Source organism: Dermacentor albipictus, chromosome 1 (assembly GCF_038994185.2).
Source record: "Dermacentor albipictus isolate Rhodes 1998 colony chromosome 1, USDA_Dalb.pri_finalv2, whole genome shotgun sequence".
NCBI classification, from domain to species: domain Eukaryota; kingdom Metazoa; phylum Arthropoda; class Arachnida; order Ixodida; family Ixodidae; genus Dermacentor; species Dermacentor albipictus.
The window spans coordinates 429,256,155-429,272,472 of NC_091821.1; the positions used below are offsets into that span (position 1 = coordinate 429,256,155).

The 16,318-nt window shown below is 44.8% G+C and overlaps 1 protein-coding gene across 1 annotated transcript in view; it reads right to left on the reverse strand.

Annotated features, from left to right (window-relative positions):
- Polr2A (RNA polymerase II subunit RpII215) overlaps positions 1-16,318 on the reverse strand; it is a 57,158-nt gene that overhangs the window by 15,257 nt on the left and 25,583 nt on the right. Inside the window, exons 13-19 of the mRNA XM_070532277.1 lie at positions 14,430-14,652; positions 13,228-13,438; positions 8,171-8,315; positions 7,176-7,281; positions 5,397-5,602; positions 1,773-1,997; positions 423-770 (exon numbers count right to left, since the gene is read on the reverse strand). Of these exons, the coding sequence (XP_070388378.1) occupies positions 423-770; positions 1,773-1,997; positions 5,397-5,602; positions 7,176-7,281; positions 8,171-8,315; positions 13,228-13,438; positions 14,430-14,652 (1,464 nt within the window). The remainder of the gene's footprint in view (positions 1-422; positions 771-1,772; positions 1,998-5,396; positions 5,603-7,175; positions 7,282-8,170; positions 8,316-13,227; positions 13,439-14,429; positions 14,653-16,318) is intronic.

The window sequence follows — 16,318 nt, forward strand, 5'->3', positions numbered from 1 at the left end:
ATGTGGGTTTTGTAACTAACATTGCTGCCTGTATTAACGATTTACTGTGTTTACTTGATGCTAACGCGTCCTCGATTGTAACATGTGCTTGACATTTCACAGCCAGAAATAGAAAATGCAATTCCTTCGAATGTAACGCACACTTCGCACAAACAATTCCACAGGTTGCCCCTCCTACAGCTACAGAAACAGCTGGACTGGATTACATAAGAGCAATATTCAGTGACCGTGACCAAGTTACGATGCCCACAGTACAGAAAAGCCTGGCCTTCAAGAATAGAAGGCAATATTCCAAAATTTGGGGTATGGGATTTGGGAACCATCCAATCCTGAACTATGGCTGTACTGTCACAAGATATAGTAATGAAAAGAACACGCAACAAGGAAACAGAAGTGAGGAACAACGAAACTGTGCAACTCACATCTTGGAATTTGCCGTCATCGCTGTTCATGATTCGTATACGAAGGACCAGCTTCTCGGCGTTGTCATCATTGAAGATGCAGTTGAGGTCGTCACCAAAACCAGCGTTAATCTTCTCGGCAATCTGCTCCATGGTGAGCTTCTTGTCCGTCATACGCTTGCGGTCTAGCTCCACACGGAGCAGCCAGGGCGATATGCGAGTGGGGTCAAAGTCAGGCATCTCATAGTAGACGTTCACAAACTCCTGGTCCTCCGAGATGACCGTGTTCTGCGGGTCAGGATCGTAGTAGATGGCTGTGTTGGCAGTCACCTTGCGCAGGGTTGTGTGCTCCAATCGGCACAAGACGTCCTGAGAAAAATCAAACGAAATCTGTCACATCAAGGCTGCTACACATAAAGGGTCCCCTCACCACACCCTTATCAAAAATCCTGGTTTTAACTGAAAGTTGTGAAGTGCCATCTGGGTAGTGTCAGGCTGCAAGTGACATTTCTTCCCTGTCTTCTCCCATACTGGACCCGAGAGACTGCATCACTTTTATGTCAGGCGTCCCAACTCCTTTATTTCTTCTAATCCTTTTTTTTTTTTGCTTTGCGACCTCCTTACAATAACAGTTTTGAGCATTCTGCTTTGGACGGTTTACGGGAGTCATGTGCCATAATTGGCGATGTTGCAGGCAATGCATTTAATGTAGAGGTATTTACATGTGTGACTGATTCTCCAGCAGGAGGTGCAGCCTCCTCAGAAGGAAGGGTGCACAGGCTTTCCTTTTAAATTTATGTTCTTTTCGCACCGCACTTGTCAGTTTGCAATCACCAAAACTGGTGCATGGGCGAAAACCCAAACGATTCTTGATGCCTTAGCATGTGAAACACTGGGCACTGAAAGAGTGCAAATCACTGGAATGTCCTGACTGAACAAAGTGAGCAAGCAGTGAACCAAGTACCAGCGACACATGCAGGTCACGTCTGTGAAATATCTGAAGGGACATTTATATTGATGTACTGGATATTATTGGAGTACATGCTGAAGTATACACACTGAGGCATCATTCCCTCGATGACATGAATAGCTTTCCAGAAGCAATTGGCTATTCGCTTACACTGACAATCATTGTTGGCAGTTTCTGCAAAATTTCTTGCGTGCATTTGTTGCACTACTGTGCTGCCTCATCTTACAACACCGTTATAACTTTATTGCGAACAGATCCTTTTTTTTTTCTAAACCTATTTGCAACATTCATAAAGTTTTATAATGAGCCCGTGTAAGTAAACTTTGCAATGATTCAGGAAAGTCGGCATGTATACATTGCAAAACAATGCGGTCAGGTGAGCAAGGGAGTGAAAACGTTACCTTGGCCTTCTCGGCATCTCGTGCAGCGGCACCCGTCAGGAAGACAGTGAGCGAGGGTGTCTTTGGCTTTTTGGAGATGTTGATGATCTCTTTCAGACGAGGCACACCTAGTGTGACGTTCTTGGCCGACACACCGGCGTAGTGGAAAGTGTTCAGGGTCATCTGGGTAGCTGGCTCACCCAGAGACTGGGCGGCCAGGGCACCCACCATCTCACCAGGCTGGCCCTGCAGCCCCCAAAAAATTAGAAAATGAAACAAACAATTGCTTTACATTTCCAAAGAACGCCATCTCTAAACACAATCACAAAATGTGAGCTCGAAGTTGCATCCTGGGTCCACAACACTGCAATCTGTTTCCTTGCCACAGGCACCACCAAGTTAGTCCAGTTATCACAGAGTTTAGGCTGTTTCGCACGGTGAAATTTTCGCTTGGCAAGACACAGAAATGTTTGGTTTGAAACCTACTATTCGGTATTCACACATCCTTAAGGAATACCAGTCATATTCAACATCGATTATAAGCGTACCACATTTCCTGATATAAGGACTGCCCTTGTGTTAACTTCGCGCTCCCACTTTGGAGAGCAAGAATGTGAAAAAAAAAAAAAGACAGTTTCACTAAGCGTCACAGACACATCAGCATGCATGGGCTCCGAGATGGCACAGGTGTGCCATTGCAACTTCGAAAACCCAGCGTACATGCTGGTTATTTTTTCAAGCTGCTACTAAATGGCACTAGTTACTGACGTGCCGACAACGGTATCCTAGCAACCTTATCTCGCCATATCCCTACAACCATCATGCGGCATAGATTGAGTATACTTCAATGCATGTTGTCTAGCAGGTTGAGATGCACTGTGTTATTTATTGGGCACATTAAGAGGGCATCACTGCAAGAATTGTGCATGTGGATTCTCAAAGCGTGGGGTGCGGCTTCGTTGGAGACCCATCAAGAGCTTCAATGTGACAAGAATATCAAACATTAATGGACCACAGGAAGGTCAACCAAGTTTGGGAGAGCACCAATGAGTCTAACTCGTCAAAAGACAAGGGCAGTGGACGCAATGGCGATGATTGAATAAAACAGTGTTCGCAGTAGGCTGCTAGTGGTTGCGTTATTCTGCATAGCAGCCCGAACATAGTTGGAGGTTTCAATGAGTAGCCATAAGCGTGCCTCGTGAAATGCTCACACCCGGAAAAACATATGAAAAATGACAGTAGGGTTTACACATGTAAGTACAGTCGCCGACCGTTTATTCGGACCTCACGGGGACTGCGAAAATGTCCGAATAAACAGGTGTCCGAAAAAGCAGATTAAGAAAAAAAAAAGAAAGTCTTTATTTCCACGCACTTATTCGGGCTCGGCAGTAGGCTTGAAGAAATCGTGAATGCGCCGTTGCACGCCGTTCCGTTTACGCGCAATCAGATAAGCCTGATCTCGGAGAGGGTCATACGATCACTATAGGTGGCTGAAAGCACAGTCACTGCTTGTACACGCTCCGCATGCGACGGCAGCGTACCACATGGTGCGTTCATCTTCTGACTCAAGAGTCATCGTCCAGCGGTGCAGCAGAAATCTGACGAATGATCTCGCCGTCGTCGAGTTCTGCGCACGTCAGTACAGCAGTGTCGGCACCTGTTAAACTGTCAAATGAGACGGTGTCCGGAGTCGCAATGCAACCACTGCGCAGGTCTCGGCAGAACGTTTTCCGCGTCAGTAGGGAGCACATCGGAAGGCGACAAATCTTAGGCCTCCCGGCACCCGCTTGCCGGCATTGCCCAGCGCTGTCTGTGCGCGTACTGTCGGCGCCATTAGACACTTGACGGGACGTTTCCGTATGCCGCGTTGGATCACCGAAACCTCGACACAGCGCACAAAGCAAACACCACCGTTCCGACACCAGTCGCACAAACGAAAAACGCGGCCTGCTCGCAGCGTCGCGCGCGAAGAAACAAATCAGCTGCTGGATTGTCTTGACATGGCTTACTAAGCTGAAACCGGAACTGTTGTAGAGCCACTCTATCGAACCAGTAGAAACGATGATGATGAGCGGGGATTTCCAGTAGCGCCACTTCGTGGGGCAGCAAGGAGGCTCCGTTCAAAACAAAAATGGCGTTCAGCAAGTCGAACCATGCGCCAGTCAGAGTCGGTGCATGGTGCTCTCGATCGAGTTGGCTCAAGGAGTGTCCTAAAAATCAGACGAGAGGTTGCAAGGTGTCCGAACTTTCGGCAGTTGTTATACATTATGGTCTATGGGGAGAATGGCGGTGCCGCGAAGCTGACTGATTAATCGGGCATGTCCGAATTTTTGGAGTCCGGAAAATCGGTCGGCGACTGTACAGCGTATTCATTACAAGCTGATATTCAAAAGAAACATGTCATATTTGCTTCACTACATCCAAAAAGTTGTTAAATTTTGCTTTACTGTGAAGTCATATTTACCAATGTTAGAGCTGGCGCTTTTCTTTGTGAAGTTTTCGTAATAACTGTATAATGACCCAACGTTTCTAAACTGTCAACTGCCTGTCCAATTGTGACAGGCACTCCCCTCTTTAAGACTCGGCTATTTGACATAAAGAAAATAACATTTTGATTATAATGACACGCATACATTCTTTATATTTTTCCTATGACTATTTTTAATCGGCTAACCACTGTTACAAAGTGATCACTTGGCACTACATGTACAGAAACTTTTTCTAGTGTTGTTGCCTATTTTGTAGCGAAATAATTTTATCCAATAAGAGTGTATGCAAGACACTAATAGTGGTGTACATTCTGGAACATGCACAAGCAGCAGCTATTAAGGCTAAACCCCATTGGCGCGATTTTGTGCGCGACAGCGACGAGCGACGGATCGGGCCGTCGCTTGAACAGATCGCTCGGTCTTGTCGCGCGATCGCTCGGTTTTGCAAATCTAGAATTCGTCGCTCGTCGCCCGGAAGTGCTATGAGCGACTAGCCAATAGCGCAAAGCCGGAACTGGATGTACATAACTCCAGTACTTTCGATTGTCGCACGGAACGAGCAAACGATTGAATTTTCATAGTTGCAAGGATAAGAACCTAGTGCAAGACTTTCAGAAATATTTTATGCTGCTTTTTACAGTAAAATACATCAACTTAAGTTAATAAAGCACGCGTCACGCTAGTTTCGGCGCCTATATTGCTGCCCTCATACCGGCAACACTGGGGAGACGTCGCTCGAAGTCGTCGCTCGCATGGGGTGCAACTTGTAGGCAACGAGCGAACGCGACAGCCATCTCCATCGCGTCGCTTGTCGCTGTCGCGTACAAGATCGCTTGCATGGGGTTTATACTTTAAGCTGGAATGTACAATGGATAATGTATTGTCCGACTGACCAGATTTCGACAACCGACAACTGCACTCAACACTAACTCTGTACTTTTTTTTTACAATACTGCTTGTTGTCACGGGGCACAAGTTTCCCCGAATGAGAGTCAACTTCCAAACTTACGCCTTTAGCTATGTTTTATTCTTCACTACCGTGACCATGGGACCATATTGAGGTATGACTGTACCAACAGACAAAACAAAGTGAGAAAGTTGTACTGGAACATTGGTTCGCAGCCACTGCAAAGCAATCACGCCGCCGCCCACGTACCTGTGACTGGTGGAAGCGGGTCTCAATCTCGCCCAGCAGCCACTCGAAGGATTCCGTGGAAAGTCGGAACTCCTCGGCCACGCGCTTGGAGCACAGAGTGGCCCGCAACAGTGCACGGAACAGGAATGTGGCGTTCTCGTTGGCCTGGATACTCAAGTGGTCCTCACCGGGCACAATGACTAGTTTCTTCACCAGCTCCTCGACACCTGCACCACACCAGTGTGCCGAATCACCAGTCAAGCCTTGAGGCACAGAAATAAACCCAGGAGAAGGGCCAGAAGAAGACGGAGCAACACCCCACTTTGCTGTGCTACTGGCAAGGTGGAGGTCAAGCCTCTATATAACGAATACAGCTGTCCAATATTTTATGGCATGCATGTTTGTTATACTGAGGATCAACTGTATTAACAGCCTTAATGTAATGATAAGAATGTGTTCAAATCGCCAGTACCGTATTTACTGGCATAATGAACGCACAACCCAGGTTTCCAATTAAAAAGTGTTTTTTCTGCTCTTCGCATAATGATTGCACCCCTAACATCGATTTGGCCTCCACGTGCGTTCGCACGTTCAACGTGCGAAAACCAAGGCATCTTGCTGTGCTGTAGCATCGGATCGGATACATGGCACGTGACATAAGTAGAAGACGCAAGGTACAATTCAGTTTGTGATACGACATCAGACATGCCAGAATGGCAGCTGATAACAAGGTGTTTTGTTGTGCCGTAGCACTGGATCGGACGATTGGCAGGCCATAAAAGTAGGAGACGCAAGGTACAATTTGAAGTCCGATATGCCATCCGATGTGCCGGAATGGCAGCCCAAACCGAGGCGTTTTGCTGTGCCACACTGTCAGCTTGCATGCCTGTGCACCGGCATGTTGGATGCCATATCAGCTGCCAAACTGTACCATGTATTCTAATTTTTGAGATGGCTATGACAAAAGCAAAATTGCTCAAAATATTTTGTCGCATGGTGAACCCCCCCCCAACATTGTGCTAATTTTTCTGGAAAAACGTATGCTCCTTATGCAAGTAAATATGTTAGGCTTCAAAAGGTAAGCACACACTAAGCTGCACTTTTGGGATACAGCTGTTCACAGTTGTGAATCTGAGAAAAACATTGAATTTATGGGTAGATTGCGACTGTATCCAATTAAAACCGTGCAATGCTATGTTGCTCAAGCACAGTGCTAGCTGTTCGAAATACCAAGACGTGTACCCAGGCTCAGACTCAGACCCCATGGACATGTGACATCAACTGCACTCCTGAACATATAATTTTTATGCCTGCCTGCACTTTGAACACAAGCACCATATGCAGGGCCTGGATAATGTAACAAGTCTATTCCAGTGCCATTTTGCTATTCGTTTTCATGCTTCATCAATGGTTCGACCAGCGCTTCACCCCCATTATCATGTGGGATCAGCCAGCTGTGACCACTGGGTGATGAGAAAGGAACAAAGTCGAGCAAAAGGGATCCCCACTTTATGCCAGCCTCAGAAGTAAAACGAGGCGTGCACAGAACTGCGAATATTCCGTTCTGACGAAAGTTCTGGGCATAGCTTGGTTCATGAGGAAAGCCTCACATTTTTCAATCAAACCGTCCCAGCTGACACTGCAAAGGTGCTGGAATAAGCTTTCCAAAAGAGACAAGCAGCAGCGCCGCCTGGATCTTGGTTAAGGCCATCAACATGGCGTGCCAGTAGTCGTGCAGCTCCTGCTTAAGCAGCAGAAGTGACATGCAGTTTGCCCTACGGGTATGACACAAACTCTCACCTTGCACCACCCTGAGAGGAGACAAGTCTGTGGGCGCTCGCAGGTTCACCCTGAAAATCTTCTGAGCATTCCAGAGCATCCTCTGGAGGTTGCACGGTAGCACAACCTGCATTCACAACATTGAAACCCACCAGTAAGGAAACTTGGCGCAGCCTCATGAACTGAAGTGCACATCAGTGCGCAAGCTGCTGCCCAAATTTTCCCATAAAGCATACACTGGCACTCCAGCAATTCAATATCAATATCAAATTGCCGCATTTAACGGTACACCAAAGAGAAAAATGAGTTGGGCTGTATTCATTAATTCTGCTTCAAAAATACAGCAGACTTCCACTAAGTTTTCTCCGGATAATCCGATTTTCCGGTTAATTTGATTCCGACTGAAGCTCCCAGCCAGTACACATGCCTTTATATGGGCCCAAACTTTCGTTATTTCGATCCTAAATCGGCCTTTGTTGAATAATTAGAACTTTAATTAGAATGACTAGTCAGCATGCATGCGCCTGACTCCTGTGGGTGAACCCCAATAACATTCCCTTTACGGTGGTAGCATTCGGATGCACCATTCTGGAAATATTGTGGCTTGAAAAGCGCCTTTCGTGATTTCCACCAAGTATCTTGCCACCTTGGCTGATACAACAAATATTTTCAAGCACTTCAGCATGGTCTTCAGTGAAGATATTGCAGAATCAGATAAAAAAGAAGTTATAGAAAGTGAAAATGCGATGTTCAAGAAAATATATTTTTTTGCCTTTTTTCCCTATGCAAAATGAATCTACAAAAGAGTGCTGGTTTGGGCTGGTTGGTACATGCTACAGCTAATTGAAGTAACAGCGCATAGGACAGGACAAACAAAGCAAAAGCACAATCTCTCCATTCTGTTTGCCCTGCTCGGTACGCAGACATTTTACTAAGTTTGAGTCAAGCACGTGCTTCTGATAATAGGACATGTCATGCCACTAGGCTCCCATTTCTAGAGAAGGCAGGCCGCTCACCTTGCTGTCACCTGTAGGGAAGATGGTTCGCAATATTTCACGGTCCTTCCTGAGCCGTTCCCACTCCTTCTCCAGCTCAGAGACAGCTGTGGCGCTGCCCATGAGTTCACGCACCACGTCCTCAGTGAACACCTTACGCAGGTACCTGGAGACAAAGCAACAATCACCGTTTTAAAAGGCCCAGCAACACATTTTAAAGCCCACCATTCTTGCTCTAGGACTATCCTGAGCATGTCAAAAAAGCGAGAGCAAAAGAAATTACAGGAAGACCTCGTTATTTCGAAGTCCGCCGGGTCGCGAGAAATGAAGCGGATTTTCAATTACCCGAAAAGATGGGGAAAAAGTGAAAAAAGATGGGTATAACTGCATGACACAAAGATTTCACTTTTGTTTTCTGTGTGGAAAGATTACTCCAAATTATCATTGATGTGGGATTGCTTGGTGCAGCGTGTTCACTGCACCAAAGGTCGTGGTGTATTCTTGGGTGATGACTTTCAGGAATCATTCCATTTTCGTGAGAATCAACATTGGGCGCGTCAAAGAATACGGCCAACAGCAGTCTTGGCACTGTACGAAGACAACAAGCTTGCCCCAGCACCAGTCTCGCGAAAGTAATTGCACGAGAATACCGCTCATGATCTCGAGCCGCTAACTATGCGCAGCATCTCACAGTCACCACCACTACACTAAACAAAGCTGCGGACAGCATTGAGAGACTTGGTTAATCATTGCTAAAGCGGGCACACAAGTGGGCTCATTATCATCCCAGCCATTGTCTATTGGCACCCTGTCAGTGACTTCAATCTTCCACATCATGATGCCTGCACGTCTGCTTGCATGTTCAAATAGTCGGTGAAGCTTAGTCGGCCTAGTCCGTCACTCCCGTTCCTGTCTTCGTACACTAGTGGAAACACATATGCGGTCGAAATCTTTCACGCAGTCAGGAATTGTACGCACAGAACACACCCATAGTGGGCACACTTCGCACACCTGTATGGACTATCAGTGCCCATGTAATGGAATCAATCACATGGTCAATCAGCGGTATCCGAACCGTACTTCCAGCGACAGCTCTCTCGGATCCAATCTCGAAGGCCATGCATTTATGTACTGCAAGTGCAAGAAGCTATCAACATCACTAGGTAGAAGCAACTGAAAGAGCTGACAACACGTCATGGCCTCCATATTTCTGACGATTCGTCCAAGATATGTGAAACCTGAAGCGCATCACAGCATACTGGTCTCAGAGGCAACAACGAGAAACTGCAAATTATCCAGATGGATGCATGCAGGCTTTTCAGATTATCCAGTATAATTCACACTGCAAATTACGGGACTGCAGAAAATCTACAAATTAACAGAATTTTCGAATAAACTCGACGTGAAATTATCAAGGTTTTACTGTACCACAATACACACGAACTCAAGTTATCAGTCGCAGAAACTTCAAAATACAACTACTAGAAGCAAAAGTGATCAACTCGAATTCCCACAGCTCTGGAGGCCCCATTTCCCTCTCCCACAGCAGAAAACTGCAACGCCCAATAGCAGTAGGTTATTGATGTCATGTAGAAGACGTCTGCATGCCGCTAAGTGTGCAGCCTTATCTCGAAGGCCGCGCCATCGTTTTTATGGTTACAACAGATTCTGTAAGGCAGAGGGTGGCACACAATGTGCTCAGCAGGTATCTGATGCCATCGTTTCCATGGTTACAATACCTTCTGCATGGCCGTCTGGTAATTGGGCAATAATAAAATGGCTGTAACAGGTAATGTGGCAACCTTTTTTTGTAGTATTTGAAATATCACTTGAGCATAAATTGCATGTTACATTCTTAACCAATGATCAGAGCGGCATGGGAGGACATCATACCCATTATTGCACAAAGTTTCAGTTTAGTTTAGTTTGTTTATTCAGACATACATTGCCTGGGTTGAAAGGACTAAAAGGCAGATGAGCTCTGCCTGACTAAGGTCCCTCCACCCATACATTTGCTCAGAAGCAGTGAGAATAAAAAAAAGAAAAACAATGGCTTTGTACATTAAAGCGCCACAAAAAGATTTTCATGAACAGAGGTAACATCGCGATTAGGCATTTTAAATTGAGTAACGGAATCACACAATAATGCAACAAAGTGCATGAAATCGCCGAATTGTGATGACCGCATCGCCTTCGTACAACAAGCTTTCTATGAAACGTTACAGGACACCTTAAAGCTCCTGGCTACAGCTTTTGACTCCAGCTAAAGGCAATCAACAAATGATCCAGCTACTGAAAGGCAACAAAAGGCATGAAACGCCATGTTTGGCTAGCTTGATTAAATTCGTAGACTGAAATGCAAACATCAGCTCATAAAGGACTGAGAAAACGAAGCGATGAAATGAGTGCTGTCTCACAACTGATATTCAACTTGTACAGAACCTAAAGTGCAACTCTGGCAATTTTTCTATGTCCGCTAACCTCAATAAAATTTTGCATATACATACATTCTCTTTCGCACTCGCATCATTTGTGCCAAATTATATATATGACTACAGGTCATTTAGTCTTCCTGAAAATGAATTTTAAACATTTGTTGCATGTTCCCAACTCATGTCCACGAATGTATGACATTTTACTGGCCACTCTGTATTTGTGACGTAAGGCAAACAGCTAGGCTAACATCTTCAGCGTACCATTAAAGCGTATCTCTCCCTCTCTCCATCTTAGAGACTAAACTGCCACTTTGCCCGAAAATGATGAAGCTGGCTCCTTTTTCTATGAGACAGCAGACGACAATCATTGTTTTGACAGAGGTGATAACCGGTGGCTCTCTTTGTCTGGCCACAACACAATGCATTGAGCTTGGGCATGTCAACTGTCTTGCGCCGCGGCGGCGAGTCAAAATGAAGTGGCGATCCTTCAGTGCTCATACCGCCGCTGAAATAGCCGCTGTCTAGTTTGAAAGATCTGAAAAAGCTTCCATTGTCATCAGAAGACATCGTTAGCTTCATCTTTTTTTTTTCTCATTACCATGTCTACTTCATGTTTAGCATGCACTCTGTGCGTTTACATTAAGGTAGTGTAGGATCCGACGTCATCAACTCATTGTAATGTCACACGAAGAAGCTACCCATATTGGTTTCAGCACCTCATTCATTGTTAATTGCCATTATTGCCGTTTGTAAGCAAACTGAGCCACCCTTCGAGTGACAGAACTGTCCATGCCATTTGAAAATCACACTAACCTAGTATGGTTAAAAAAATGCCGGAGTTCGCTTTTAAGGGGGGACACAAGTCTTAAAGACCAAAAAATTTGTGGAAAATTGGTTTCTTGAAAACGTTATTTTTTTATTCTACAGCAACTAACGCATGATCTTGGAAATTTCCACGCATCAATATTTTAGTCATAATGGCGCTTTATATCATGTTGGCGAGCTGCACTTCTACCGATGAATGTGCAAAGAAGGGCCTTTCTCCGCGACATGCGGCTGCCAATACATGCTTCTGATTGCACCCATCTTGGTCTTGTTTGGAAAAGCCGCTCTTCATTAGTTTTCATGCCACTGCTGCTCCATGTGTTGAATGAGCATGAAGAAAAATCCAGCGAAAATCTTTTCCGATGTACAATTCCATTCGTAAACTCAGACACCTGACCATAAGCACATCCGTGCCATTGGTGGATTTCTGACATTGCCTGCTGAGGCCACTCGGGCATGCAAAACTCGGGCAGCACAAAACAATGCCAAATTCAGTTTGCTACAAAAGCATAAATTTGGCAAACAGACGAATAAACACAGGGTGTTAAACTATTCAAAGTACGCAGTAGCTTCGGAAGATGCTGACATTGGTTTGCCAATCGTGCCAAGCACCGGCACGAGTAACACAACTTGCACTTGTGTGAAGCACAAGTGGTGTGGTGGCAGTACGACAGCGGGCAAAGGTGAACGTGACTACGGTCTCGCCATAAAGACAGTCATGCGCAATCTGTGGTGTTGCCACACTGGTGCAGAGTTCGCCACACAGGCGCAGCGGCTAGATGCGCAACCCGTTTCTCGTGAACGATCTCACTGCATGCAAAATGCAGAGCGCGAATATTCAGTGATCGACAACTGACATTAAATGATTTTAAAAATGATTTTTTTTTTCGACAATGAACATTTCACACTGAAGCATACATACTGAGACACGTGCCAGAGGCATACTGGCCTGTTAAAACTGGTAACATGTACGTACTTCAAATAAATCAAGATTTACATGTTCCAAATTTTATCAAAACAAGCATTTCACTCAGCCTGCTTGTTTGTGCCAACAATATATCAAAATCTATGACGGCTAGAGCTGTAATTTTTTTTTTTCTATATGAAGCTAAATGCATAAAGCTTGAAGTCCTGCAAGTAGATTCTTTTTTTTCTTTCAATATTACTTTTTTTGTTTGCTTTTGTTTTTCTTCCCTAGTAGCCATACTGTAAATGCCGAACTTTGATGAGCTGCTAAATTGACAATTGCTGTTGGATATAAATATTGCCTGCAGCACTTCACTCCTTAAACATTCTGCCATCTTCTCATGTATTATTATAGCTTTCTGCTCAATTTTTTTATCTAATGTTGCAACAAACAATAATAAGTAATTTTTAGTTATTGGAATGGATAACATTTGTTAAAGGAACTGCAGGGCACGCGTCAGCGCGCAGCGGGCAGCTCTCACACAGGGACCAACAGGGAGTGTCTCCATAATTATTTGCTTTATCAAAAAAAAATTGCATTTTTTAAATCAGCTAAAAAAACTGAATAAGACTGCATTTCAACTAAATTTGGTCTAACTATAGCTAAGATAGCTCGAAGCACCATGTCCTCCCTTAACTCAGAAGCATATCTACAGCATTATCAGGAGAACAACTTCAAAATTCTCGCCAGACTTGGCTAAATGTATCTTGATAGCCACAAAGCCTGCAGAATAATTTTTTTGTTATCTGTGACCTTTCAAAGTGGGCAATCTTGCATGTACAATTTTGCCATTGACAGCAGAAAGCACCGTACATTTAATTGGCAAATACTGGCAGGAAACGAGAACCTACCGCTCATTACAAGTGTCGAAGCGGAACTTCTTCTCAAAAGATTTGTTGGAAGGCTTGAGGGTGGGCATGCTCTGGAATTCTACGGTGCCCCCGTCGAGGCCATCCTCTCCGTAACGCAGCTGGATCACCTGGCCGTTGCTGTTTCGCACCGTGCCGTCATAGGCGATCATCACGCTCTCCATAGCTTTGATCAGACGACGCTGGATGTAACCTGCAGACAAGGCACACATGCAAAAGCACACCTTGGCCATTGTTCCTGAACAAATACAGGTCTGCCGACCTGGACCACTAACATCAGATCAGTAGAGCACTCTTTACTTAAAGGAGTGCTAACCCAAAATTTTTGTATTGTTTTAATTTCTTTACTGAGTAGCTCTCAGCCCAGCAATTACGCTATGGAGTCCCAATTCCAAGAAAGTGCAACAAATAATTATGTCCCCTTTTAAAGTGACCGGCTCAAAATGTGTGCCAAGTGCAGTGCAACTTCGGGCATGAAAAGAGGAAAACCATTAACGTTACCGAAACATGACGTGGCAGTCTAGCAGTACTAGACACCAGTGTGAAAGCGCTGCCGAAAGTCGAGCCCATTCAGAACTCAACAAAACAAGAGGAGACAGTGAGTTCCCTTGCGTTTTCGAGAGATGAGCTCAACTGGAAGAACCTATTTGGCATCTTTCAGCAACACAGTCATCGTGTTTCTGGTTGGCATGCTACTGAGGAGTTTGCGACACCATGTGACTGCCACCTCCACTTTCAGTAACGTAATAGCTGCACTTGGCGCACACTCTGAATGGGTCGCCTAAGAGATGTTTCCGCTAATTACTTCTGGCGTTCACAAGAAATTGAGGCTTTGAATGGTAATTATGGAGTCAACAGCTACCTAAAAAAAGCTGAACAAATGATAAGACGATGCCTTGCTCAGAATTGTCTCTTTAGAGTTTAATTGTTCCTAGGCACCTTCCTTATTATTTTTTATTCTATAGCTTTACATTACCTGCTGCAGTGGCAAGCCAATGTTAACAGTTGAAATGTGATCAGGCAAAACATCCTCCAATCTTTTAAAACAGTATCCCTATCACAGATAGATTGGTATTGGAAATGCAGAGACACATTGCAAATTATTTTGACAAACTTGCGTTCCACTTTAAGCCTCCGTAGTACTCTCTGCTTGTGCACTCCCATCGTCAATTACGATAACCAACCTGTTTCGGCAGTTTTGACAGCAGTATCAATGAGACCCTCTCTTCCTCCCATGGCGTGGAAGAAAAACTCGGAGGGAGTCAGACCGGCCAGGTAGGAGTTCTCGACGAAGCCACGACTCTCGGGACCGTAGTCGTCCTTGATGAAGTGGGGCAGCGTGCGCTTGCGGAAGCCGAAAGGGATCCGCTTACCCTCCACGTTTTGCTGACCCACACAGGCAATAACCTGTGGAGTGAAACAACGCAAAGAGCGCAACAGTTCATGTCACTAGGCGTTGACAATAATACAACTTCGAAGCAGTAAAAAAAAAGTGTGCATGTGCCGACAAAATTTTCAAGGTGACCATGAGTGGCACGGGAATGAAGAGGTGTTTAATTTTGTTAGTTCGTTGCAAAGCAGAAAAATCATAGCCTGTTGCAAAGTATGGGTGTAGCCAAGATTAATGAAAAAAGCAGTTCATAGTAAAATGCACTATTGTTCTACTGTATTTACTTGATTATAATGCGCAGTTATTTTCTGGGAAAAACTAAGTACTAACTCAAAAGGGCAATACAGTTAAACCTCGATATAACAAACTTCAATAGAATGAAATTCTCTATAAAATGAAGTATTTAAGTTCTTAGAGCCTCTTGTCCATAGAACACCAAGTATTTTGAACCTCAATATAACGAAGTGTAGTTTATAAACGATTTCAAAATTACGAAATTTCCCTGCCACTATGAAGGAGTGCCGAGACAAGAAAAATGGAAACTTCCAGACTCGTATGATCAAATGGTTGAATTACATGGCGCTGCTTGAAAACACACGCCTTGAATCATGCACAACGCAACTGAGAGTGATCGCTGAAACAGAGCAGCGTCACATATCGTATAAAGTCTGACTGCAATAACATCCTATTGCGCCCCTCGTGGTGGTACGCCTTAGATGCGAGTGAAAGCATGCGAGGGTGAGCCAAGAAGGATGACGGCTCGATCAATGCAGTCTTCTCGCATGACCAAGAGGAAATGGGGGAGGGAAGCAAGCTCGCGGTAATACCATCAAGCGTGCACAAGGGCAGGAGAGGCCATGGCTGTACGTGGCTGTCATCATGGCTGAGCACATACGCAGCCTGTGTGCGCCCTGTTTTAGAGGTAATTTGCCGCTTGTGCAATGACTGGGAGAGTTGAGATGGTGTAGTACCAAGCGCTGTCTTTCCGCATTACAAGTGCTGGAGGTTGCATAATCGCAAGTTTCGGAGACGCATTGAAGCGAGAGGCAGATGAAGCATTCACTACACGATGCTGGTGCTTTTCACTATAGCATCGTCCCACGGTGGGCAACACTATCAGCCACAGGGGCAGAGTGGACACAAAAGCGAGGCTGGCTTCGCTTCGTATCTCCGTTAATTGTTAAGAGATCATTAACACTGCATGAAGCGATATCTTTCGTCGCTAACTCTCAAATTCAACGAAATTATCATTTTTTTTTTCTCAGCAAAATTCGCTTTTGCCGATTGCCTTTGATTTAGGAAAAATTTGCGGCCCCTTCCATGTAAGGAAAAAAAAACATCAGCGACTGTACTTATTTGCGTACAAGATTGAATTTCAATATGATGAAGCAAACTGTCTATTATAGCGGCTTCGTTATATTGAGGTTTAGCTGCAGATGGTATTCAAATCACACTTCACAATCTCAAAGGGGCCGGGGCGTTTTACTGTACTTGCAGCCACCAGAGCATGTGTTAGTGCAGTAAGTTAGTCATCACTTGAGGTCTCGGACTGTAACGATGACTAATACTATGCTCGTGTATGTTTTACTATACTATGCATAGTGTATGTTTTATTTCAATTATGTTATTTCTTCCCCAGACTAGTTTCTGTCAAACCCTAGACTGTCAAATATTGCTGCAAAT